The sequence below is a fragment of the Neovison vison genome, chromosome X (genome assembly GCF_020171115.1).
Source record: "Neovison vison isolate M4711 chromosome X, ASM_NN_V1, whole genome shotgun sequence".
NCBI classification, from domain to species: domain Eukaryota; kingdom Metazoa; phylum Chordata; class Mammalia; order Carnivora; family Mustelidae; genus Neogale; species Neogale vison.
Genome location: NC_058105.1, coordinates 46,642,904 through 46,668,311, shown reverse-complemented (window position 1 = coordinate 46,668,311; position 25,408 = coordinate 46,642,904). Strand labels below are relative to the sequence as shown.

The 25,408-nt window shown below is 46.4% G+C and overlaps 2 protein-coding genes, 1 long non-coding RNA gene and 1 pseudogene across 6 annotated transcripts; 2 read left to right on the top strand and 2 right to left on the bottom strand.

Annotated features, from left to right (window-relative positions):
- The first annotated feature begins 5,778 nt into the window (after positions 1-5,778).
- On the top strand, positions 5,779-7,269 carry LOC122897130 (annotated as a pseudogene).
- Positions 7,270-12,365: 5,096 nt separating this feature from the next.
- On the bottom strand, positions 12,366-13,242 carry ARMCX6 (armadillo repeat containing X-linked 6). Its single transcript, XM_044234710.1, has 2 exons — positions 12,908-13,242; positions 12,366-12,747 (listed from the first exon to the last, which is right to left on the bottom strand). The coding sequence occupies exons 1-2, from the start codon at positions 13,240-13,242 to the stop codon at positions 12,366-12,368; spliced, it is 717 nt and encodes a 238-aa protein (XP_044090645.1).
- Positions 13,243-13,264: 22 nt separating this feature from the next.
- On the bottom strand, positions 13,265-14,690 carry LOC122896751. Of its 2 annotated transcripts, none has more exons than XR_006382428.1 (4): positions 14,577-14,690; positions 14,172-14,261; positions 13,724-13,842; positions 13,265-13,416 (listed from the first exon to the last, which is right to left on the bottom strand). It is a non-coding gene; the product is annotated as an uncharacterized LOC122896751 (long non-coding RNA). The 2 variants fall into 2 exon arrangements; XR_006382429.1 differs by having other exon boundaries at positions 14,184-14,261.
- Positions 14,691-19,619: 4,929 nt separating this feature from the next.
- Positions 19,620-24,403, top strand: ARMCX3 (armadillo repeat containing X-linked 3). Of its 3 annotated transcripts, XM_044235289.1 has the most exons (5): positions 19,620-19,768; positions 20,304-20,383; positions 20,708-20,768; positions 21,029-21,099; positions 21,374-24,403. In XM_044235289.1, the coding sequence occupies exon 5, from the start codon at positions 21,520-21,522 to the stop codon at positions 22,657-22,659; it is 1,140 nt and encodes a 379-aa protein (XP_044091224.1). In that variant the 5' UTR covers positions 19,620-19,768; positions 20,304-20,383; positions 20,708-20,768; positions 21,029-21,099; positions 21,374-21,519; the 3' UTR covers positions 22,660-24,403. The 3 variants fall into 3 exon arrangements, with proteins under 3 accessions (XP_044091224.1, XP_044091223.1, XP_044091225.1); XM_044235288.1 differs by lacking the exon at positions 21,029-21,099; XM_044235290.1 differs by lacking the exon at positions 21,029-21,099 and having other exon boundaries at positions 20,276-20,383.
- The last annotated feature ends 1,005 nt before the right edge of the window (positions 24,404-25,408 follow it).

Sequence of the window (25,408 nt, the reverse complement as noted above, 5' to 3'; positions counted from 1 at the left end):
GCAGGATCCCTGGTCTTTACCCACAATATGTCGTTAGTGCCCTTGTCCTCAGCTGTGACAACAAAAAATGTTTCCAGACACTGACAACTTTCTGCTGAGGGTGCAAAATTACCCTGGTTGAACATCACAGCAACAGAAGGAGCTAAAATCAGAAAAGGTAAGAAAGGTTGCCACTGGACTCTAGAGAGTGGTACTATGTCTAGGGAAGTGCAGGAGGGGAAATTATTCATTTTCATCATAAATTCTGTACTAATTGCATTGTTATCATATGTATGTATTGGTCTGAGAAATACTGTTTATAGAAAAACAGTAGTGAAGTGGAATCAATAAAACTTTGAGACAAACTAGCCATACAGGGTAAGGGAGAAGGAAGAAATCAGTATAACCAGGTTTCTGGCAGAGGCAACTGGGTGGATGGTGGTTGTGTCCATGGACACAGGGAAGACAAGAGGGGAAAACATTTTGATGTGGGACTGGAGAATGATGGCTCCAATTTCAAACATGTTTACATGAAAAAGCTGCAAGATATGCAATCTGTAGACATTAAATAAATTAATCTTAAACTCAGGATATATTGACATATGAGTCATTAGCATACAGATGATAACCGAAGCCATAGCAATGGATGAGTTCCTGAAAAGAGAAGAAACTGAGCAAGATATAGAGTGCGCTACATTCTGATTTTTTCATGCTTCTGCATTTTAAAAATTAATTAGGACCATATTGTAAATGTTGTTTAATTAATTTTAAAACAAATTTCTCTTTCCAAACATAATGCTTATTTATTGAAAATATTTAAAAAATAAATAGATAAGGATGAACTCCTGTCCAGAATCAGAATTGCAGCTTTAATGCTAGACAATCAAATTGAGTAGGCACTGAGCTCTAAGTACATGTGAGCCAGATGGAGATTCAATAGTAAACAAAACAGTCACCATTCTTGTGTTCATAGAGCTTACCATGTAGTGGGGAATACAGGCAAAGAAAACAGAGTATACAATGGAGTCTGATGAATGCCAAGAAAATTAGTGCTGAAAAGCCACTTCAACTAAAGATGCAATAGGATGCGATTTAAGCATCTTTTGTGTTACTCATTTTTCTCTTAATCGGCATGAGCTCAGTTGCCAGGGCAGGAAGAAATTGTGTTGCATGTTTCTTTGCCCCCTGTGCTGTGTAGTAAGAAAGCTCAGAAAGGCTGACAGAAAACATGGAGTTGTTTGCCTTCCTCAGCCTGACTAGAGACTGTCAAAACCAAGTCTGGGCATACACTGAGCTCTAACTTCTTCACAGAGAGCATCTCTATTAATTTAAATTGGTTTTATGCTTGACAGTCTGTTCAGTTAATTTTCCAGGAACTCTCTAGTTGCATTTCTATATTCTCAAGTCAGCTACTAGATAATACTGAATTTCAGAAAGGGGAGAGATGGTATATGTATTTCTTTCTTTTTTTTATTGTAGTAAGGACACTTAATGTGAGAAATATCATCTTAATAAATGTGTGTATTTCTTAAAGGTAAGAAGCATGCACAAATTGACAATAAAAGCCACCACGGAGCAGAAGATCTATAATAAGAAGCACAGACAAATGGGCAAAATAAGGAATACAGTGACAGGTCAATTTGCAAGAAGTAATCTGTCTCCAAGGTAGCACTGTAGATCAGTCTTACCCCAAGCAGCAAGAAGAGGAGAAACTGAACATTCAACAGCCCCTTAGCTACCTCTGTGTAATGACTTGGGGCATAAGGTAAATTCTTGGTTTCAGAGAAAACAACTTGGAACCTTGTCCTTGATGGATTTTCTAAAAAAGAACTGGTTCTATGAAACCTGAATATCTCTCAAAGATGGGGAGTCAAAATGGCATAGCACAATAGATAAAGACAGGTAAGGGAGAGAATGAGAAAAAGGACCTGAAAAATGCATGGCAGATAAAGAAAACTCATCTGGAAAAAAGTAGATGAAAATTGTCACCAAATATTTTACCATGAATTAGAAAGTTTTAATGAAGCAATTAAGCAAGAGCTCAAGAAAGGGATGGCAAGATAAGAATGAACTACAATATGAGCTGTCAGGCCTCGGGGAAAATGTAAGAGAATCACAAAGAGGAAAGCAAAAATGACAGAAACACAGGCAAGAAAGAAACTATAGCAAAACTCTAGGAATTAATGTCAAGTCTATGTAAATTTAAGACAAAGACCAAAACAAATGTGGTGCTTATGGTAATGGAACAAATGTAATGGTGATAAGCCAGATGAAATAGAAATTATATAATTAACAGCAATTGGGAGAGGAAAGAAAAGGTGGGAGGTAATATAAGTATGTTGATTTTCTTATCCTTAGTAGCTGCAGTCAAAAGATACCATCTAAAGCAGACAAACTTGGCAAAAGAATCTAAGTATATTCAGTAGCACAAAGAGAAACACTAAGAAATATAACTTAATCAATGAAAATTGGTGGATCATAAAAGGAGAGGGAGAAGGGAAGAAAGGAAATACAAATAATCATTGAATCATTATTTGAAATATCAAGAAAAAATGGGGAATAAAACACTAAATATCCACACATAGGGGACTGACTAAATAATTATAACATATTTATGCCACAAAATATTATTCGGCTGTAAACTAAAAAACTATTTTATGTAATGATATCAAAAGACTGACAAGATTATTATATGTGTGTGAAATATATATATATATATATATAAATAAATTTCTCTGGACTTGTGCATAAGAAACTCGTAATATTGCCTGTGGTGGGGAAGCACTGGGTAGTGGTGACAGAGGTGGGAAAGAGAGTTTTAATATATACTCTTTGTTATCTTTTGAACTTTGAACCAGTAGGATATAACTTATTTTTAAAAAACAAATTAAATTTAAGATGAAATGTGAAGAGTTGGTTGACTTGTCTTTGTACAGTCTTGTGGCTATCATGCTATGGGAGTTGCCTGATAGATACTTTGTAGAGCTTCCTAACTTCACATACAATGTTTCTTGTTCTAACCCCCAAAGACTGAGGCAAATACATAGCAAGGGCAGTGTTCTGGTTGCCCACGTGGCCCCCTGCATCCCTGCCCATTCTTAGTCCCTTTAGCAAGCAAAAATGATAATGTTATAAAAATATTGAACTAAACTATATAAAAGTCTCCCTGTAAATAATGTTGTCATGTAGCCCATTCACCATTAAAGCTACTTAAAATTATTACCTCACACAAGGAGAAGTAAGCTACTGCCTATACCTTGCTCAAGAAACTTGAGTTCTCAAAGCTAATTTTAAAAACTCATAGCCATCGAATATTACTCAGCCATCAGAAAGGATGAATATTTACCATTTGCATCGATGTGGATGGAACTGGAGGGTATTACGCTGAGTGAAATAAGTCAATCAGAGGAAGACAGTTATCATATGGTTTCACTCATATGTGGAATATAGGAAACAGCAGAGGACCATAGGGGAAGGGAGGGAAAATTGAATGAGAAGTCATCAAAGAGGGAGAAAAACCATGTGAGACTCTTATATTTTTTTATTTTATTTTTTTAGAAGATTTTATTTATTTATTTGAAAGACAAAGATCACAAATAGGCAGAGCGACAGGAGGAAGCAGGCTCCCTGCTGAGCAGAGACCCCCCCCCATTGGGGGCTTGATCCCAGGACCCTGGGATCATGACCAGAGCAGAAGGCAGAGGCTTTAACCCACTGAGCCACCCAGGTGCCCCCCATGTGAGACTCTAAACTATAGGAAGAAAAAAACTGAGGGTTGCTGGAGGGGAGATTAGTAGGAGGATGGGGTAATTTGGTGATGGGCATTAAGGAGGACACATGATGTGATGAGCACTGGGTGTTATACTCAACTGATAAATTGTTGAACACTACATCAGAGACTAATGATGTACTATATGTTGGTTAATTGAACTTAAATTTAGAAAAAGAAAAAAAAAACCTCATAGCAATAAATTTAGAGTTTTGCTAAATTCCAAAAGCTCTCATTACATATCAGAAAGCAGGCCTGGAAAACTCTGACAATAGATCTTTGCTAGATGCTATAGGTAGTACGAGGTAGTAAGAGGCACCTAAAGGGAGTGTACCTGGGAGAGGAATTTTGTGGAGGGAAAGAGAAGAAGGAATCACAGCCAGCCATGTCTCCCGACTCAAATCAAGCCCTAGATCAAAACTCTGGGAGAGGGGTGGGATGGGGATTAGAAATGACTAGATGCGATATTGGAGTATCTCAGGGCATTGGGGTTAGTTTCTCACTTCCCTAGGCACGAACTTCAGAAAGTGTGGGGTCTGGCATGGGGCAGCCCAAGTGGCAGGGTAGAAAAGGCTGAAAGAGAAGGCTGGTGGGAACACACCCCCCCCACCACTTCCCTTACCTCCACATGTCCTCCCTGCCCTGTTTAGAAAGTCACCAAATCCATCTACTACCCAGTTTAAGTTTAAGTTAAATAGTGAAAAATACAGAACTTTAGGTACATATTTACATAATGACAATTGATCCTTGTGAGATTCAAATATTTATTCAAAGGAAGATACATGGCATGGTTATTTGAAGTACTCATTTGTGGTCATAACTTGAGCCATCAAGTTACCTTTCCTTCCTTCAATACCGTCCCATATCCATGCATCCAAGAACAAAGAACAATAGAATACTGACAGCTAAATTTAATGGAGACCTTGCCAGGGTTAAAAAAAAATGATGGAATAAACCAGAAGAACCAGTTTGAACTACTCCACTGCCAGGGGAGAGGGAGCAAGAGGATATAAAGGTAAACTGGAAAAAAAAAAAAAAAAAGAAAGGGTTTGTAGGGAGAGTTGGGGGCAGGGAGAGCACTGTGGAACAATAGGACTTAATTCTTGTCCTTTTCCTTTTCCCTCATCTTTAAGAGTGACTGTGGTGAAGCACTTGACCATTCCCCTTTTTTACTGCTGTCCCCAAAGCAGTGAGAACCACAGATAATGTCTAGTGTGTTGGCACATGGACTAAGAACGGTGGAATCGAAGTAGAAGTGCATTTTAAGAGAAGGTATAAAGACCATGCCTATTCACAAGCTAACAAACCCAAATACATGGAACTAAAACCCCAAAAGAAATGGGAAAGATCATTATTAAAAAACAAAAACAACAACAACAACAAACATCACTAAATGGAAGGATTTAGATAAAGTGCCTAGATGAGAAAATTATAAAGATGCCATTGCTTGCCAATTAATCCGTAGACTCAGGGCAATTTCAATGAAAGCATTACAAATCGGATTCTGCAGGGACTGGCGGACAGACGAACGGGGACTGGTCCCCCCGCTCTCCCGCCGCCGCCAGGGCGGGCGGGCGCGGGGCTGTGTGGCGAGGCCCGATTCCTGCAGCGCGGGCGGGCGGCATCACAGAGCTCCGCGATCCTGAGTCGCCTGGACTCTTGCAGTTCCTGGCCGAGTGCGTGCCACAAAGCAGACGCTGTGAACAGCAGAAGCTTACGATTCTACAGATGTTCTACGGGTGACAAAAGAGCCCGTCGGTGGAGGATCCTATCTCACCCAAATCTGTGAAAGTGATTTCCCAGCAACTGCTCTGGTTGATACAACCCAAGAACAGGATTCTTTTCTTTTTGGCCACTAAATGCCTCAGTGCACCGCACATTCCATGAGGGAAAAAGGGCGGAGCTTCTTGGATGATGATGGGCATTCCGCTGGACAGAATGAGGGCAGAGTGTGACATCTGCACCACAACCGTGCAGTGTGGACTTCCTCATCTCCCTTCCCGTCCAGCTTCCTGCCTTCTCTATCCACCATGGTGTTTGGTGAGTTTTTCCATCGCCCTGGACAAAAGGAGGAACTTGTCCATTTTAACGTGGCGGGGCGTGGGGGCTGGCGAGGCGGGGGCACTTTACGCAGTGCATTGACCAAAGCAACCTCCTGGACGGTTTCCTTACACCAGACTCAGAAAGCTGCTCACCTGCCCCTCAGAAGACGCCATTCTGGAGCCATAGGATGACTGACTACAGTGAGGCCAATAAAGTGAACTATTTTAATTGGAACACCTTCTTATTGAGTTATGTTCTGCATTTTCATTTCAATGTCATTGGAAGCTGCGATGTTATTGGAAGAACTGTACGTGTTTTCTTTCTGCCAGGAGATGGAGTATTGGGGCATTGAGGAGCTCTCTTCATCACCTTCCACTGCACAAGCGCTACCAGGAGCCAGAAACGCAAGGAAGAAAACCACAGAAAAGAACTGGGACCAGAAGAGCAACGACATGAGTACCAGCTGCCCCTGTGAAGAGTCTTCCCTGAGAAGGAGCTAAAGAAGTTTGACGAGAGGTGATTTGGTCAGTTCTGGAAGAAGATCTGGATTCTAATGGAACACCCAGCCTACTGCCTGCCTGTCTGCCAAGATCATTGCTATCTCCTCCGTGAGCATGATGCTGGTCTCCATTATGGCCCTGTGTGTCCACAGTATATTGGAGCTCCAGAATGAGAATGGAGAAGTGAATGACTCCATGCAGCAAGACTTGGAGACCGCGTGCATCTCTTGGTTTGCCTTTGATTTTGCCATCTGGCTGGTTGCTGTTCCCTGTCAAAAGAGATCTGAAAAATGCTCTGAACATAATTGACCTTGTCTTCATTATTTCCTTCTATGACAATTTGGATCTAGACACCAAGGTGGAAGAGTGTGAGGACACTGAGAACATGGGCAAAGTGGTTGAGATCCTCAGGCTTGCGAGGCTTTTCCAAATCCTCAAGGTTGCCTGGCACTACACAGGACTTTGGTCTCTAGGTGCCACACTAAGACACAGCTACCATGAGGTTGGGCTGCTGCTTCTCTTTCTGTTTGTGGGCATTCCCATCTTTTCTGTGTTTATCTACTTTGTGGAGAAAGATGACCACATGTCTGGTGGGGGGCCACCATCAGCTTGACTACTATGGACGATGGAGACACCCACAGAGTCACCTTGGTCAGGAATCTTATTGCCAGCACATGCATCGTCTGTGGCATCTTGGTGACTGGGTGGGTGTCTCCACATTATCTTCCTTCAGCAAGTTTTCCAGAAGCAGAAGGACGCTGATCTGTACCAGTGCAGTGAGGACCCACCAGGGAAGTGTCATGAGCCATCTTGCTTTAACATTGGAGATATTTGTGCACATTGGATGCACGTCTTCACTATAGTCTATCTTCTGTGGGAGCTGTGGTGAGCAATCCCAATTCCACAGATGTTTTAAGCATCAAAGACAGTGAGAATGTTTATAACACAGCATCCTGGGACAATTATACTGCAAAATGAACAGGGACCTTTGTGCCTATATCTTGTGTCCCTTCCTGATGTTAGGTTAACACAGCTTTAATAAACCTCAGTGGGTTCATTAAAATAATTGGATTCTCAGGGTATACCTTTCCGCCATACTTGGGGGTTTGTTGCTCCAAAATGATAGAATCTTCTTTATTTTCCTCCATAAAGTGAATTAAATGCTTGTACTGAAATTATTTTTTTATGAGAGAGATGAGTTAAGATTTTTGGTAAATGGTATTGGGTGGGATTTATTGCTATGGCTTATGTATCAGTCTGTGTTTCTCATCTACTCACATTACCTTAACTGTTAATTAATGATAAGCAGAATCAAAGGCTCAGCAACTGAAGACTCCATGCATATTAGATCCACAAAATGAGACAATGCATGTAAATCAAAGTTCATATTCTAGACATGGAAATTAGGACCCTAGTTATGGGGGGAAATTGGATTCAATAACAAAGGCATTAGTATAACTAATTATTCTTCAAGGAAAATTAAGATACAAAGTCTTCCTATATGCAAATATACAAATGTTAACAAAACATGTGCACAAAAACGCACACATTACACATACACACCACTGGTAGGTAAAAAAAAAAAAAGGAGCTAACTCTAAAAAGAAAACTGTATTTATATTAAAAGGAAATATAGGCAAAAATTTTCTAGTAAATGTGGGATGTGAAGACTGTCCTAAGGAAACAAAACTGTAAAAGTAAAGTAGAAAACATGGACAAAAACAGAAAACTTAAATTCCAGATTGATGGAATGTACAACACCAAAAAAAAAAAAAAGTCAAGGAAGGGGTGGAGAAAAACCATTGCAACATGTGAGTTCAACATGTGACAACAGTCATAATTCAAGTAACAGCTAACGACAACCCAAGTGCAAAGTACGGTAAGTCTATACATAGAAAATGAACTTGCTTTTCTTTCACACAAATCAAGTAATTTTGGGAAGGGAAGAAACCAGTCTCCACTTTCCCATGTTGCTAAAGTCAGCCAGGCGACAGGGTTCCTACGTCTCCTGTGGGCCAGAATGTGTCCCAAGAAGAAACCTGGGGCAGAGGCCTGCTCACAGGCACCCACCCACCCTCACCTCCCTGCTAACACACACAGCACCTACCATCAGGCCCCCCGGTGAGCTGAGGGTCCCCCAGTCAGTTAGAGGTTCCTGGGAGAAAGGTGTGCCTCGGGGGAGACTCACACCAGGGAGCCACAGAGGGGATGCTCAGCTGGGCTGGGTGCACGAGGGTCCCAGATGTGCCACACGACAGGCAGCGTGAGCCCGGAGTGATCAATGGTGCTGGGTTAACCTGTTATCCACGGGGTGGAGCGGGGCGGGGAGGGGGAGAAGTAAAATTTGGGTCACCCCTCCCAGCCTGCACAGACGTAAATTCCAAGTTGATCTGTGAGACAACCCTTTCAGTGGAAGAGTGTGAAGGAATTCGGAAACCACACAGGAGACTCTGTCTGTAATCAGGGCATGAGGGAGAACATCCCAGGCCACACACAAAAACAAGAGGCAGTAAGGGGAAAGGAGCCTGGCCTCAGGGTGCCCCAGACGCCATGAGCAGAGAGGAGGAGGGAAGTGACAGGGTGTGAGGTGAGGCCCGCAGCATGTGTGGCACACGAGGGACTGGCTCATCCTCCGTGGGACTGCGCTGGACTGCAGTGAGGCACTCGCCTGCATCCTAGACCAGCTGCACTGGGAGCAGAAGGGAGCCTGGGGCCAGCCCTGGCCACAGTTGTCCAGCTGTCCGCTGAACGGTGCTGTGGCAGCTTAAAGATTGGCCTGGTGAGGGCCGTGCCTCTCTGTGGGGTGGGCACATCAAAGTGAGGGGCTGGTGGGGGGAACTGCAGTGAGACTGGAGCTAGCTGGGGTCCCAGTGAGGAGGCAGAGTCTGAGACTGGCTGTATGGGCTGGGAAGCAGGAAGTCTGCAACTTCCTGCGTGTGCTCTTCACAGGGACAGGGGGGGCTGGGAGGTCAAATCCCAAGACCTCTAGGAGGGGTAGCAAGCCGGGGAGGGCACTGGGAGTCAGTGTGCAGCCAGTACGTGCAGGCACCTGATGTAGACGTCACTGGGAGATGCCTGAGAAGCAAGACCAGGCCTTTGGTGGAGCTGGAAGGCAGTCCATGGGGATGGGCCCCCCAGATTTTCCCCAGAGGCAGGCCAGGCTGGGGTGGGCCCCATCAAGGCAGGGTCCTTCCCCGACACAGTGTGCCAAGCTGTAGCTTTGATGCCCTTGACAACTGTTTACCATGGGGAAGCCCGGAAAGAATCTGTTCCTTGTAGCAGGCAGGTGGGCAAGTTGGCAGGCAGGGGCAGGCAGGCATGGGGCTTGGTGGTCCCATGCCGTTCCATTCGGCATTACGTGTTGGGGGTGTACCATGGTCTTCCTGCTGCTGACAGCCTCCAAATGTCTTCATCGGGCCCTGACTGGCAGGCATGCCCCCGAACCCCCTCCACTGCCCCTGGGGCTCCTGCCTGGCACAGCAACCATCCAAGGGATAAAGGGCAGACCAGGGGCCCGAGCTCTCAGGTGCAGGGGGAAGGCTTTGGGAAGGGCAGGGCCAGCAGATGCACAGGAGGCTCTTGCCTCGAGCCAGGACCACAACCTGGAGACCCTTGGAGGCCAACAGTCTTCTCTGGGACAGATAGTCGCTCAGGAGATGAGCAGACAGTCTCCAAGGCCCTCCCTGAGGTAGAAGTCAGGGGTGGCCTGAAAGGGCCAAGGGCCTGCCTTGGAGATGGGGGACAATTGCCTGTGGCAGCACTGGAAGGGGGATTTGGCAGAGCCCAGAGTGGGGAGGCGCCTGTTAATTTGGGAGCCCGAGCCGGGAGGAAGAAGACCTGCCTCTGTGTTGAGATTCAAGAGGCTGAGCACAAACAGGTGTGTCGCTGAAGACAGCATTGGCCCAGCAGGCTCCGCTTGGAGTGTCCAGGGCACTCCTACTTGGGAAACATTGCGCAGTCCACCCGAGGCTGGCTTGGGAGAAAGGGCTGGTCGCATTAGCAACTCTTAGGAAACAGGACAGCCAGCAGAGGAAGCCTGGGGAGGGGTGGCAAGCTGTGTGTGTCCGGCTGTGTGTGTGTGTCCGGCTGTGTGTGTGTGTGTGAGAGAGAGAGAGAGAGAGAGAGAGAGAGCGCCCTGATGGGGGTGTGTTGTCACAGCAACCACAAGTCACGTTCTGGCCATCCAAGGTGCCAGTGCCTGGGGAGAGGTGGTGTCCCCGTTGTAGGCTGGAAGATTCCCCAGAGATAGTCCTGGGACCTGGCAGGTCCCCATACCTTCTAGTCAGCCCAGAGACGGTAGGGAGTTGGGAGGGTCGGTTGAAAGCTGAGGGGTTGTAATCCACCTGCCAGCCAAACTCCAGGAGAAGGGAGGAACCGATACAACTATGGTCTTTGTGGAGGAGAGCATCAGAAGGCAGAGCAGGCACAGAGTGCTGATGCCCAGGGCACAGTGGCCCAGCGCCGCATCCCAGAGAGACCAGGAGAGGGCACCGGGCACAGAGGCAGCGCTGCCCAAGGGAAGTTTCTTGTTGCCTGTGTTGTGGGCCAGGGCTCAGGGAAAGAGGACCACTGCTTGACACGTCAAAGACACGCAGGGAAGCTGGCTTTGGTGATGCAGGGGCCCAGGGTTGCTGGGAGAGGTCTGGCAGTGTTGGGAGGGGTGGCAGCAGGAGGTGTCCAGATCCACAGAATGGGTCCATGCACAGGGCTAGGTTCCTCCTTTCCCGCAAGGGGTGCCAGGAGCTTGGGTGGGGGTGACGGAGATGTGTCTCCCAGTGGACCGGCCATAGCCCTGCCAGGCCCCCTCAGCGTCTGCCCCACCACCCTGATGGGGAGTTCATGGAGGGCTCCACCGGCTCCTTTTGGATGGAAGTCACCAAAGGGACAGAGGAGAGGGCAGAAAAGAGGTTCCCTCGAAGGAAGAGGGGGCCGACCCTTCTCCCTCTGCCAGGAATTTGGACTTGGGTTCCCAAGGAAGGGAGTGGGCCTGGAAGTAGGTTTAACAGCTGCTTTGCAGGGGAGGGAGAAGGACGCCAAGTGGGCACGCAGCGAGCGGCAACCATCGCTGCCAGTCTTGTGCGTTAAATGCAGGGGGGTGGGTTGCCAACTGGTCCCCAAGGGTGTGTAGACAGACCCCAAGGATACTGACCCTCCTGCCCAGGCTGGCAGTCAAGGAGAGACACCTTCATGGAGGGATTTCTCTGCTCCAGGTGCCAGGCACAATGCCGCTGGCTTCACAGGTGTTGTACCCTGCAATCTCCACGAACCCCACCTCTGCTCCCTGGCTTCCGCCCCTGGCCCCCAGACCCTTCTCCTGAGCACTCCAGCCCACCTCTACCCCTGCCCCCTATGAGCACCTGGTAAGAGTGCCCCTGTCAGGGAGCAAAGGCCCCAGGTGGTTCGCCTTGGTCACCTACTTTTGTCTTCCTCTGCGTGTAGACTGTCAACTCAAGGACAAGTTCCACGTCCCGTTTTTGCCAATCAAAGCACACAACTTTATTGATGATGCGTACAGATGTAGCCTTGGGTGGAGGAGGTCAAGTCAGGAGAGCACAGAGGAGGGGAGTGTCCTTTGTGGATGACTAGGTTCACCATCCATCAGCTCGCAGCGAAGAAGGAGTCAGTGGGAAAGAATTCAACCTAAGAGGCAACAGATGCGTTTGCAGCTCCAGCCCCGACACGCGCCCGGTCTCCTCAAAACAGTCCGGCTGTCACAGGGAGACCACCGGAGGCAAGACCTCCCCGGCCATGCTCTCATAGGATGTTCTGTAGGCACAGCTGGCTGCTGAAAAGGTCCCTTTACCGCAGGAGGAAGGCCGCAAGGGAGTAACTGACAATGCACTTTGCCTGCAGACTGCAAAACCAAGAAGTTACTCAGAGCTCCGGGGGCACCCCTGCCTGGCCCAGAAGAGCGTGGTCCTCGGTGGAGCAAGTGTAACTTTCACCCCGTGATGTGGTGGCTAAGGCCGGGTCTTCAACAGCACCCACTGTAGATTCTTTGAATGAGAACACAGGTGGGTGTTCTCCAGCAGGGTTTTGGGTGGATTCGGTTCCGTTCCGCTCCAGATGGCCCTCTACGAGGCCAGGGTGTCAGGGAGAACCTGTGTGTTTCCGTTCCTGATCAAGAGGGACATGGATGAGAGCAGCGTTTGGGCACCCAGCGATTCCCCTGCCCAGACCAGCTTTCCAGACAAACCCATCCACAGTTTCAAAGCCTGAACCTCAGCACATCCCCTCCCCTCCGATATCAAAGGGAACTTCAAGTCTGAATCGGACTTGGCAAGCATGTTATTAATAACTGTCATGCTTATTAACAAATCTAATCCGGCCTGCTGCAGAAATGAGTTGCAGCAACATGACACAGTCTCCCGACACACTTCACTGATGGACATCTTAATCTGGCCCTGGTTTTCAACTCCTGCATTCAAGTTATCCAGAGTACAGAAAGCCTTCTCCCTAATAGGGTCGGGAGTGGGGATCGTGTTTCCAACAATGGAGAGGCTGGCCAAATGACTGACTATTGATATCATGGCTAAATGAAAAACCAGCATCCTTGGGCTGAGCAAACCACATTTTTCCCTGAATGAAAGGACACTTAGAGAGGTCAAGTACACACCTGAAATTTCTAAAGCTTTGAGTGCTCCAAGTATTTTTATGTTCATAGGGGAATGGGCGCTGTTTTACTGGGTGTGTTCGGTTGGCCTTGCCCCCACCTGAGGGCCTGTCCTCCGTGCCACCAGGGGCCCCCGGTTCGGTCCAATCCCCATTCTCACTCCAGGGCCGAGCCATAGTTGTGAAATCAAACCAAAGCTCAGGTTCCTCCTCATCCAGCTCCTGGTCATCATCCCATTCCTCTTCCTCCTCCTCCAACTTGTCACTGTCATCTCTTCCTATGGTTAGTTTGTAAACACAGTAGCAGGCACCAGCCCCAATCATCAGTCCTGCTGCCATCCAACCCACTTCCCGAGCCCTGCCCATGCTCAAGTCCGTGCCAGGCTTTGGACAGGACAGGAGAGGGCCTTGTTCCACCTGATTCAGGAGGATTCTGAGGGCTAGGGTGAGTAATGGTGGAGCAGCAGTCCTCTTCAGCCTCTCCTGGGCTCCTGTAGCTCTCCTGTGATGAATCTATGGGTGCAAAATGGCATTAAGGCGTTGTGTTGTGTCTGAGTTTGTGTCTCACTATACAAACAGAGTGGAATTTGAGTTCTGGTTGAGAGAGGTTGATTATTAGGAAACTAGTTCTTTGTTCCTTTTTGTCATCCTCTATCTACCCCCACGACCCACCACTTCTCTTCAGGCCCTACAGAAAAGGGCAGGGGTTGGGGCTGTGCTATGATTGCCAGGAGGGTGACATCGAGAGGCAAAGGCTCAGGTAGTTTCCTCCACCGCCACCCCTCCCCCAAAGATTCACAGGTAGGTTTCTCCCACCAACCTCTACCAAAGTCAGGTAAATTTCTTCTTCCCTTGTCTTCTGTTGTCAGCACTCCTTCCGCGGAGACTGATGGACAGTCTGGCAGAAGGTCGGAAAGACAGATAGCTGGCTTTGGAGAACTGAAAGTGTGGTGGCTGGGTCAGCACTGAGAACACGGTTCCTAATACCCGCTTTTCTGCATTTTCAGCCTTTGACTTTAAATTATTTCTCACACCTCCCCGACTTTCCAAACGCCGGTTCCTCCGCGCCCCCCCTCCCGCCCCCTTATCGTCCGCCATTTCCCCAGCAAAGGCCGCCACACCCCTTTCCCTGCACTGAAACGGGAGGGGGTGTGGAGAAAGAAGGGGCCAGGAGAGGGCGACTCGGACCCGGCCCGCCCAGATCCCAGCCCTTTCCTCCTCCACCACCCCCAACGCCACCCCCAGCCAGGGTCCAGGTCTCATCCCACCTTCACACGGACCTGCACGGTCCCAAGGCAGTTTGCTCCTTCCCTCGGCACGACGTTTGAGGCGACCTATGGGCCAACAGACCTACAAACCTGCAAACAGGCAGGAAACCGAGGGGACGGAGTGCTTGGTGGACGGAGCAGGACTCGGGACACGAGTACCGTGATTGTTGCACCTTTCTTCGGAGTCTCTGTCTACCGCCCTTCACTCCCTTCGACCCCCCACCCCCGAAGTCCGCCGGTTCTCTCTACTAAATGGGCACAAGGGTGGTGGGTGGGGGGCGACAGTATTTAGAAAGTAGGCGGGAAGGGGACCCAGCCCAGTTGAGCCCGAACCTGGATCCGGGACGCCCTTGGCCCTCTCCTCTCCCCACCCGCCTCTAAGCAGGAGCCCAGGCTCGTACCGACCTCGCGGTCCGGGGCTAGTTTCCTTCTTCCTTCACACGCCTGCAGAGTAATAGGGGGCTGGTACCCAGACGGAGGCGACTAGCAGGACTTCGGTTCTAGGCTGCTCTTGGTCACGTGATGACTACGTCACCAGTGAGCTCTGGCCCCCAATTTCCACTCCCACAAGCAGTGCGGCAGGCGCCAGCCGGCCCCGTACCTCCCACCTTCGCACTGGGCCCTGTCACTCCTTTCCTCTATAACAATACTATTGAGCCAGAAGTGGCCTCGTCTCTCTCTGGCCTTTGAATTTGCCTTTCTCTAAGTATACGAAGGGGCCGCATCTTTTCGTGGGTCTGCCATTACTTCTTCTGGGGGGAAATTTCTTCTCCTTTCCTTGGCTCTGAAACGCCTGCCCCCCGCCGGTTCCTTAATTTCTACCCCTTTGCACATCCAGTCTCTGTACCAAAATGGGGGGGGGTCTCATAAAAGGAAGCTCAAGTAGCAGTGAGGTTTTTATTAATATTTTTCATACATTTATGTTCTATTTCATCCTTCCTTTTTTATTGACTCAAACTAGCCTATTTTGTAACCAGAAAATACAATAAATCTATTTCACTTGGAGAAAAAAGAATTCAAGTTATGTACGTGTGTGTAATAAACAAGATTTTCCAGTTAATAGAGAGGCCTCATTGATTTGGTTAAATTAATTTGTGCCCTGTTGAAAATGTTTTCTACTGACTGCACAGGAAATAGCAGCTTTCAAACAGCATATTAAAATTTAAATGCATACCTTTACAAACAGAACCAGTGTGCTTTCAGATGATTTATGAATTGGTAGAATCTATAGTGAGGTGGTCAGTGTTTTAATTGTGGCAATTTTTGTTAACTGAATCACTATGCTTTTCTTATTCTTGTAGTATTAAGTGTCAGATGGCTGAGAACTTCATAGAAGATCGCTGGATGGCTTTCACTCTGGCTTCAAAGGGCCAGCTTTATGCAGACCCTAAATTCATATGAATCTTACCGTTCAGGTGAACTTCAGAAATTAGTAACCTTGCAGGTTAGCCTGTCTTTCATTCAGAAGTTTTTATTTAAAATCTATGCTGAAGTTTCATGGTGTAACTCGTAAACAATCCATAAATTAGAGTTGTCCCTGTTATTAACACCCCTGAGGAAAATGAGACTCAACAGACATAATTTTCACTTAATCATGACACTGGTGAGATAGCTCCGGAATCTGTTGTTCAGGTACTGTATGTCTGTCACCCTAACAGCCACTAGTGCTCAGCGTCTTCCAGTGGAGACAGTGCTGAGATTCTGTGGGTGACTGTGAATCACTTCGACACCCCTGAAATCTGTGCCATTTTTCCCTCACGAAAAGCATAGTTGACAGGATGCCAAGCAGTCACCACTGGCTGAGAGAGGCCTTTTCACTCGCTGCCTTCTGATACAAGTTCATGGCACCACCCCTACAAGCCCCTCAGAATAATCCCAGAACTCAGGGACAAAGTATGCAGAAGTTAGTCCCCAGACATTCAGCTGTCCCTGCTAGGGAGTCATACTCTAAATATAGACCCTTTAGGCAGCCTCTTTCTTTGAATGCTGAAATCTGACACCCCAGCAGGAAGCTCTCCCTGTGAGGGGCCCCTGTGTGGGGGAGGCCCTTTCAAGAGGTAAGCCAGGGAGCCCAGAGTGCCTTGCTGGTGAATATTCAGAAGTCAAGAACACATCACAACTTTCTGTTCTTCCTCAAAACTTTTACAATCCAAACTCCTTCACCAGTATCATACCCTTTTCTCTAAATAACAGCTTACCGCTGTTGTTCTGCATCATCTCCCTCCACTGTTCTTTTTGTCTCCCTTTACTTTCTTCTCCTAGACAAGCGAATTGCTTTACTGACAAATCTAACTGTCCATCATTCAATTTTTAGTTGCTAGGTAATTATATAAGTGACTTTTGTTTGTTTTGAATGTATACATTAGAAAGAACTAAGGAGTATATAAAGCTTAACAAAGCTTTAAGGACAAAAGTGCCACTCTTCCCTCTCCTTACAAGTAAAAAATATCTCCCTCCCCCACTTTGGTATGTTTTCCGGTTATTCCAATCCAACGTGTAACTCCCGGCCATCATTTTCCCAGTCTGTCAGATTTTTCCCTGCCAGACCTTTCCCGTTTGAATCCACTCCCTCTCTAAAACATCCTATACTCCATGGGAATGATAAGCCTGTCAATTTACCTCACTTCTTTGTCATTTAGATCTACAATTTCTAACGAACCTAAAAACTGCCATTTAAAATCTACTTTGCTCTCCATTATACACCCATCAACAACTACTTAAGGACATGCTATTTGCCTGACAAACCGTTTCAAAAGCAAAAAAGGAAAATCCTTAAGCAGTTCCTCAGACAAGCCTGTTAAAAGCTCCGAAGCCTGCAGAAGGCTATCTGAAGCCACCGCTGAAAGGAACCTTTTCGCTCAAATTGGTATGTAGTCCCAGGTGATAGATATCTGAGAGAGTGCCCCCAAATAAAAAAGGATAGGCAGATGCTAACGCTGATGGGATTTAGAGAGTGAGAAAAAATATAGAGAAAAGATTTTTATTTTAAAAAGTAATATTACTCTTTGTATCGTGTTATTTGTTTCTGTGTTTTGTATTAGTTAATTTTGTTTGGTTGCAAGCAACAGAAACCAAACCTGATTTAACTGAAACAATGAGGGAGTGTTGCAGACCAGGGTCAGCTCTGAGGAGGATAGGCAGGAGGAATTCACAGAAAGTCTCTTCAGGATGTCATCCTTCCGCTGTTTTTTAAAAAATCTGTATTCAAGATTTAAATTTTAGTAAGAGAGTATGGAGTTGGTCTCCTTTGGGCACAATACCCACCCTTTTGCTGGGGGGAAAAGGGGGATGTAAGGGAAAAGGGGGGATGTAAAACATTAAATGCACTTCCTTTCTTTTCCCAGAGAGAAACGTAAACTGTTTCAGAGGGTTGGTTTGCTAGAGCCTTTTAAGGACTTTGGATGTTAACCCGTTGTCCAGCTATGAAACGTGATGCTGGGGGCCTGTGTGTCACAAAATGTCTTGGTTGTGATTTTTCACAGTCACTAAACATCAGAGAGATACAGTTCAGAAATGGTGATGCACAGGATTGTATTCTAAGTCAAACTGACCTGGCTTTCCTGACAGGATTCCACAGGGTTGTATTTATAGTTTAGTGTCTTGCCCTGGTTGTTGCATGATCAAGCCCTGACTTTATCTGAAAGCGAGGTCTCTGTCAAGACTCCCATTCACAGAGACTTACATGTAAATCTAGATCTGAACACCGGAACCCACGCATCTCTTTTCCCTCTCTTTAAGTGGGCCAAAAGGGAAGCTAAGGACCAGTAAGAGTGACAACTGAATAACTTACCCTGAAAAATACAACTGTCAGAGGGTACTGGATGTTTCTGACCATTTTTACAGTCCATTCTTTCTGTAAGCAAGCTACTACTTAAGAAGCAAGCAACCTCAGAAGCTGCTTGGTGAACCTGCAATCAGAGCAAGGGCACTGGTTCACCTTAAGAAGTGGCTTTCTATTAAGGGAGTCCGAAGGACCCTCACACATTATAGGGATGGCTCTGCCAAGGAAAGCTGAATGTTCCATTCATCTTAGCCAGGCCTCCCTCTCCCCAGACGAAACTTGGGTGGGAGCTACCATCACTTTCCTCTGACTCTTCTTTTCTTACATTCCCATGCTTGAATAAGCCCCATGCTGCACATGATCTTTCTCTGAACCCAGAATCACATAGCTGATGTGGTTTTCTGTTTGCTAAATTTCAGTCAGATCCTTGTACTGCCTCCTAGAAGTTACACAGAACTTCTCTGGAGTTCTGCCTATTCCCAAACTCTCCAGTCTCTTGATTTACTTCCGTATTATCTGTGGATTGTAAAAGTTATACTCAGATAATTACCTTATATTTGAAGTATTAAGGACAATCTCACTGTAGATCCCAATGTTCTGACATTACTTTTATTACTTTTCCCAGTATAAAAAAAGGTTCAATCATTGCTGACTGGTGAATCACTGAGCTCACCAAAGCAGTCAGTGAAATGGTTCCACACTAATTACTAGAGGCCAGAGGCCGAGTTCAGCCAATTTTATCTTGGTCTCAATGTTCCCCTAATACTTTTATTTAGAGGTGATATTCTCTATCTGTATCCAAGTATATTTCATAATGTTCTTTTATGCTACTTACTTTGTCAGTGTGCATGCCTTTTTGGACAGATTTCCACCAGGTAATTGTGACTCCTGCTCAACCTTCTCTGTATTACTGCCTTCTGAGGGCTCCACGCCTCTTCCTTGCTAAGCCATGCAAGTGAAAGTCTGTAACGCTCCTGTTTAGAACACTGGCTAAGTCAGAAGATTTATGCAATCTTAGATACTCTAATGAGCTAATTCAGGGTTGTGTTATGTGCTAGGCCTCAAGACATTAAGATTGTTTGGAGTGAGGTGTGTAACACTCCCCATGAGTGAGAAAATGTAGGGCTTTTGGAGGCCATCACCCAACATCACTCTTCCAACTCCCACTTTTTTTTTCCCCCTCAAATGAGAGTAGCTTTATAGTAATTTTTCTTCTCACAAAAGAATGCAGGCTGGGGGCAGGAGAGGGCAGGACAGAAAGAACAAAAAAAGTATTAAGAAAGTTAAAAAAAAAACACACTCTCACTCCAGGTCTCCTTTTTTAATGGTTTTTCATTTCAGATCTGGGACTAGATTTCAGAGGAAATGGTAGACATTAATAGCTGGGAGGAGGGGAGGTTGAAGGAGAGGTTGTTGTCCCAGGAGCTTAGGGAAGGAAGAGGCAATTTTTCAAAAAGTACAAGTGGCCAGTAGCCCCAGGGGAAGATGCTGTCCCTTCCTGGTAATCCGAGGAAGGCAAACACAACTACTACGGGGAGATGGGATTAGCAAAGAAAAGAGTAACAAGGCCTGGTGTGGGGGAGGGAATGGAGGGGGGCGGGCCCTTTTCTGCCGCACTGCTGGTGGGAGGGGAAATTAGGGACCCGAGTTGGTGGATGACGTAGATCTCACGTGACCAAGAGCTGACGTGTGCAGAAGTCCTTCTTGTTCTGGTCCTTGTTCCCGTCTGAGTACCAGCTCCCCATTGCCCTGAGGGCCAGCGGGCCTGCGGCAGAGGGAAGGAGGAGAAGAAGGAAATTGTCCCGGATTCTTGCAGGTCAGTGCCTGGGAGATTCCATAAGGTCGGGGGGCCAAGGGCGTAGGGTGGAGACCGTCGCGGGTCCCCAGGCGTCTCCGCCGTCTCTTCCACTCTCCGCCAGCTTTCCAAGACATCTGCCCTGCCCGCAGCCCATTTCGATGCTGCGAAATGGTGAGCGGGGGGCTGTCTGGGGAGGAGCCCAGAGAACGGGAGTTGGGAATCTGCTGGGAGCCGAGGCCGTCATCCGGAAAAGGAGCTGTGGCCTGGGTGTTGGCCCCCAGTCCTTCAGGACAGCGCCAGCGGGGAAAGGCTGGACATTTGGGGAGGGGGAAAGTACAACGGGATGTCTGTCGGCAGAGCCCTGAGAGGGGTTAATAGGGGTGGGGAAACCTTTGAGAACGAGGCCTCTGAATTAGGAAAGAGTTTCATCTTCTGGGGACTGGTCGTCCACCAAGCGCTCAGTAGCGGCCGTTTCCCGTCTTTTTGACTGTGGCTGTGTCTTCCTGACTATGGCTCTGTGTCTAGGGGGTCCGAGCCTCTTCTGGGTTTCCAGTCTTTCCGTAGGTTGTGGCACTACGCCAGGCAAGAGAAGAGGAAGGAAATTAACCCCAATCGGTGAAGGTCGATTTGAGGGTAAGACTATCTGGGGACCCTAAGAGGGGCGGGCGGTGCGGGGGTGGGGCGGGGGTAGGGAGAAGCCAGAGATGGCAATAATCTAGGTTAGGGCTGAGGCTGAGTGTGTTTCTTGCATGTTTGGGACTGTGGTGAAATGGCGTTCGAGGTGTTTGTGTGTTTGTGTGTTTGTGTGTGTGTGTGTGTGTGTGTGTGTCGCGGGAGGGGGGTGTGGGAGTGGGGGCTAGGGAGAATGACAGAAGGAAAACCTATCAGGGAGTTCGTTCATAATCCTCCTCTCTCAACAGCACTTAGTCCCCATGTTTTCGATCTGTCATCCTGCAGGTCTGCTGTAGCAGGTGGCACCACTTGAAGAGAGGGAGGAAGTTTCCTCGGATCAGTAGAGGTCGGTGTAGGCGTGGGGGGCTGCCTGGAATGGGGGAGGGGCTGGAAATCAGCCACATTTGGACAAGCTCACCCAATCCTACCTTATTTCCCTAATATCCCTCCCCTTTCAGGTTAGGGAAGGGGCGGGCTTCTGCATGTTTTGGATGGAATAGAGGTTAAAAAAGGTCTGACAGCCTGAATGGTGAATTAGGAAGGCTGCGAATGTGAACAATCAATCCATCAAGCCCTCAGTTCTCACTGGCTCTGGTTTCTCTGCAGATTAGGAGGGTTGTTGGGCGTGGCACACCTCTAGGGGAGGGAAGAAGGGACAAACTGCCTGTCTGGAGGAGGTTAGTGCAACAGTGCCACTCCATGGAGACACCCGAGGTTGGGGTGGTGGAGGGCCCAGCAGAAACTAAGGGCTCCATTGCCTTTATCTAAGCTTGGGGAGAGGGTAGGCTGGGGAGGGTAGAGGGAGGCTGAAAGGAGGAGGATATAGAGGGTTTGTTAACAATCTACGTTTCCTACCAACTACTCATTTATGACTCTCCTGTCCTGTGCAGCTCTCTGCATGGGGCAACACAAAAGAGAAACTTAAACCCTATTTCCTTCCTCCACTCCTAGGTACACCTCCAGTATCAGCTACTGTGGCCTTGACGTGGCTGAAGACGATCACCTTCCACAGGCCTGCACGCAGGCCCATAGCCCTCCTCTCCCAGCCTGACTGAATACTCTCTTCCTTGGTCCCTGCTTTTGTCAGGGACGATTGCATGGGCTACGCCAGGAAAGTAGGCTGGGTGACTGCGGGACTGGTGATTGGCGCTGGAGCCTGCTATTGCATTTATAGACTGACCCGGGGAAGAAAACAGAACAAGGAGAAAATGGCTGAGGGTGGGTCTGGGGATGTGGATGATGTTGGGGACTGCCCTGGGGCCCGGTACAATGACTGGTCTGATGACGATGATGACAACAGTGAGAACAAGGGTATAGTGTGGTACCCACCTTGGGCCCGGATTGGGACTGAGGCCGGAACCAGAGCACGGGCCAGAGCAAGGGCCAGAGCTACCCGGGCTCGCAGGGCTGTTCAGAAACGGGCTTCCCCCAATTCAGACGATACTATTTTGTCCCCTCAGGAGCTGCAGAAAGTTCTTTGCTTGGTGGAGATGTCTGAAAAACCTTATATTCTTGAAGCAGCTTTAATTGCTCTGGGTAACAATGCTGCTTATGCATTTAACAGAGATATTATTCGTGATCTGGGTGGTCTCCCAATTGTAGCAAAGATTCTCAATACTCGGGATCCCATAGTTAAGGAAAAGGCTTTAATTGTCCTGAATAACTTGAGTGTGAATGCTGAAAATCAGCGCAGGCTTAAGATATACATGAATCAAGTGTGTGATGACACAATCACTTCTCGCTTGAACTCATCGGTGCAGCTGGCTGGACTAAGATTGCTTACAAATATGACTGTTACTAATGAGTATCAGCACATGCTTGCTAATTCCATTTCAGACTTTTTTCGTTTATTTTCAGCGGGAAACGAAGAAACCAAATTTCAGGTTTTGAAACTCCTTTTGAATTTGGCTGAAAATCCAGCCATGGCTAGAGAACTGCTCAGGGCCCAAGTGCCATCTTCGCTTGGTTCCCTCTTTAACAAGAAGGAGAACAAAGAGGTTATTCTTAAACTTCTGGTCATATTTGAGAACATAAATGACAATTTTAAATGGGAAGAAAATGAACCTACTCAGAATCCATTCAGCGAAGGTTCACTGTTTTTCTTTCTAAAAGAATTTCAAGTGTGTGCTGACAAGATTCTGGGGATAGAAAGTCACCATGATTTTTTGGTGAAAGTAAAGGTTGGAAAATTCATGGCCAAACTAGCTGAGCATATGTTCCCAAAGACCCAGGAATAACTTCTTGTTTGTAGTTTAGAAGCGACACACATTGTAAACTATTCCTTTTTCTCCACCTTGTTTATATGGTAAAGGAACCCTTTCAGCTGCCAATTTTGAGTGATGAATATCATTGTATCATCAATGCTGATGTTTAGCTGAGTTGGTTTTCAGGTCTAAGCTGGGTGAATGAATATCACTACCTGTTCTGAAAACATGTTTGTTGCTTTTTATCCCGCTACGTAGATTGAAATATTTCTACTATTTCTTTTGCGTGACAGTGAACCAGTTGGTCATAAGTAAGCTCCCTCCTGTCATTTGCATTAACTTTGTGTATCATCAATAAAGTTGTGTGTTAATGTTGAAAAAGAAAGAAAGAAAAGAGAAAGAGACCATCCTTGTCCTTTGGTTTTATAATCTAGTTGGAGAGATAAGAACTACACAAAAAGATAGCAGAATATCTGGAGCATATACTCATTGTCAAATGTGTGTTCTCAGAGGGTAGAGGATGCAAAGGCTTCTGGGGGATGTAGCAATCAGCTATAGATTCCTGGAGGAAGCCACCTTCTAAAATAAGTCCGGAATAGTCTAAGTTGTTAGGCTTTCCAAGAGTGGGAGTGCGGGGACACTAGGCTGAGAAAGGCATGGAGGTAGGAATCCTTTTCCTATGACAAGTCTACCTAGAGTGGAGAGTGTGGGGAATGGAAGTTTGGAAAGCTGAGTGAAGTCAGTTTGTGCAGAGCTGTTGGAATATTATCCCACAGAACACCAAGAGCCATTAAATATTTTTGACTAGAAAGGATAATTGGAATTCATATAGCAGTCTCTCTCTCACCAGCTGTGCAGTGTCTACAAGGGTGTGGAGAAATGGATGGTACCAAACTCTGGTGGTAGGAATGAGTTTACACTGAATTTGTATGGATTTGTGGTGGGCTATTTGGTAATACAGATATAAGCCTTCAAGTATGTAAACCCTTTGTCCTGAGGAAATAATTGAATAATTGGCTAAAGACTCTATGTACAAGGCTATTCATCCCAGCACTGTCCAAAACAGTAAGAACTGGAAGCAACCTAACTGTCTAACACACTGGATTGCTTCAATAAATTAAGGAACATTCACATGGTATATAAGATAACTATGTTGAGTCAAATCCATATTGCCAGGAAAAGATACTCATTCTGCATTGTTCAGTGAGAAAGGTAGGTTAGATAGCAGTGTTCATCGAATGATTCATTTCTTTTTGAAGATAGTAAAACATATTTAAAGGTAGACACAACTATGGAATTATAGTTATCCAAACAGTAGCTGGTATATTTGAGTGGAAGGATAATTAGTGATATTTAACCTTTTTGCTTTTTATTCATCTGTGTGTTATTTGTATAAAATGAACATTGTTTTGGGGGAAATTTTTGAAAAAGGAAGTGTTGGGAATGAAGCAGGTGGGTAGTACATGTGCTGAATAGAAAACAATTGAGATTAAAAATGAGATGGGTTGAAGTTTCCTCTCTGCAATGCTGGATGAGTGATGAAGATGGGGTTTGTCATGAGGGTTAAATTGAATAATACATGCAAAATACTTCGAATGTTCTGGTACAGAGCAGTTAATTAAGAAAAATGAGCACCTTTATTTCCCTAGAATGCCGGGTTGATAGGTTTTTTTTTTTTTTTTTTTTTTGGTTGACCTTTGTTTTGCTGGGGGAATTCTGCCATGTGTCAATGTCATTTAATAAATAATAACAATAAAGGTTAGCATTTATTAAGTGACTAGTATGTAGAGTTCTATCATTCCTGCAAAACAACTGTTAATTTCTCAGAAGAATAAGGTTTTCTTATTTCCCAGGACTCAGTGTTTCCTCAGACGTGATCTCACCAGCCTCCACAACATACTCCTAGTGAGATCAGGAAAGGGTAAAATCTTCTGTTCAGTGACCATCTGCTTCCAGCCCCAGGCTTCCACATACTTACCTTAATGTTGTCTATATTAGATGAAAGGGTCAGGAACTGGTTGGCTTCAAGCTGTTGCATATGGTGACTTTATTGAATCACATCCAAAGTGGAGACTCATTTGACACTAGTTTTACAGATATGCTCGGGGAAAAGGCAGCAAAGATTTTTCTTGCTCTGCGGCTAGGTGGGAGAAAAAGATTTGGGAGGGGAAGACTAATCCACTTAAAATAAATCGAGTTTGAGGAATCCTTGTGATATCAAGATGAAGACAGCCTATTGTCATTTGAATGTATTCAGGGAGCACTTAGAGGGGGAAAAAAGAAAAAGATGAGGGAGCCACGGGGAGGATGAATGGTAATTGAGGGCATGGAAGTGGATGTGATTCCTAGAGAGAAGGTACAAAGCGTAAGAGTGTAAGGAACTGGCCTCTGGAGAGAGAAGCACAGAATCGAAACTGAGTGTATACACTTTCAGACACTTTTATTATCCATATTTCTATATATTCTGTACATAAAATTGGATGATGCTGTAAATTTTTGGAGCCTGATTAAATTTTTTTTGAATTTTCTCCTAAGAAATATTCATTGGAGATACTTGAGACAGTAGAGACAACGAAACTTGTTTTCTACCCCAGATGTGTAGCTGGAACATCTGAAAAAAAAAAATCATGGGTCGCCTGGGTGGCTCATTCAGTTAAACATCTGCCCAGGTCTTGATCCCAGGGTCCTAGGATCTAGCCCCTGCTTCATCAGGCTCTCTGCTCAGTGGAGTCTGCTCTCACCCGGCCCCTCCCACTTTGCTCCTACTCTTGCTGGAGCTCAC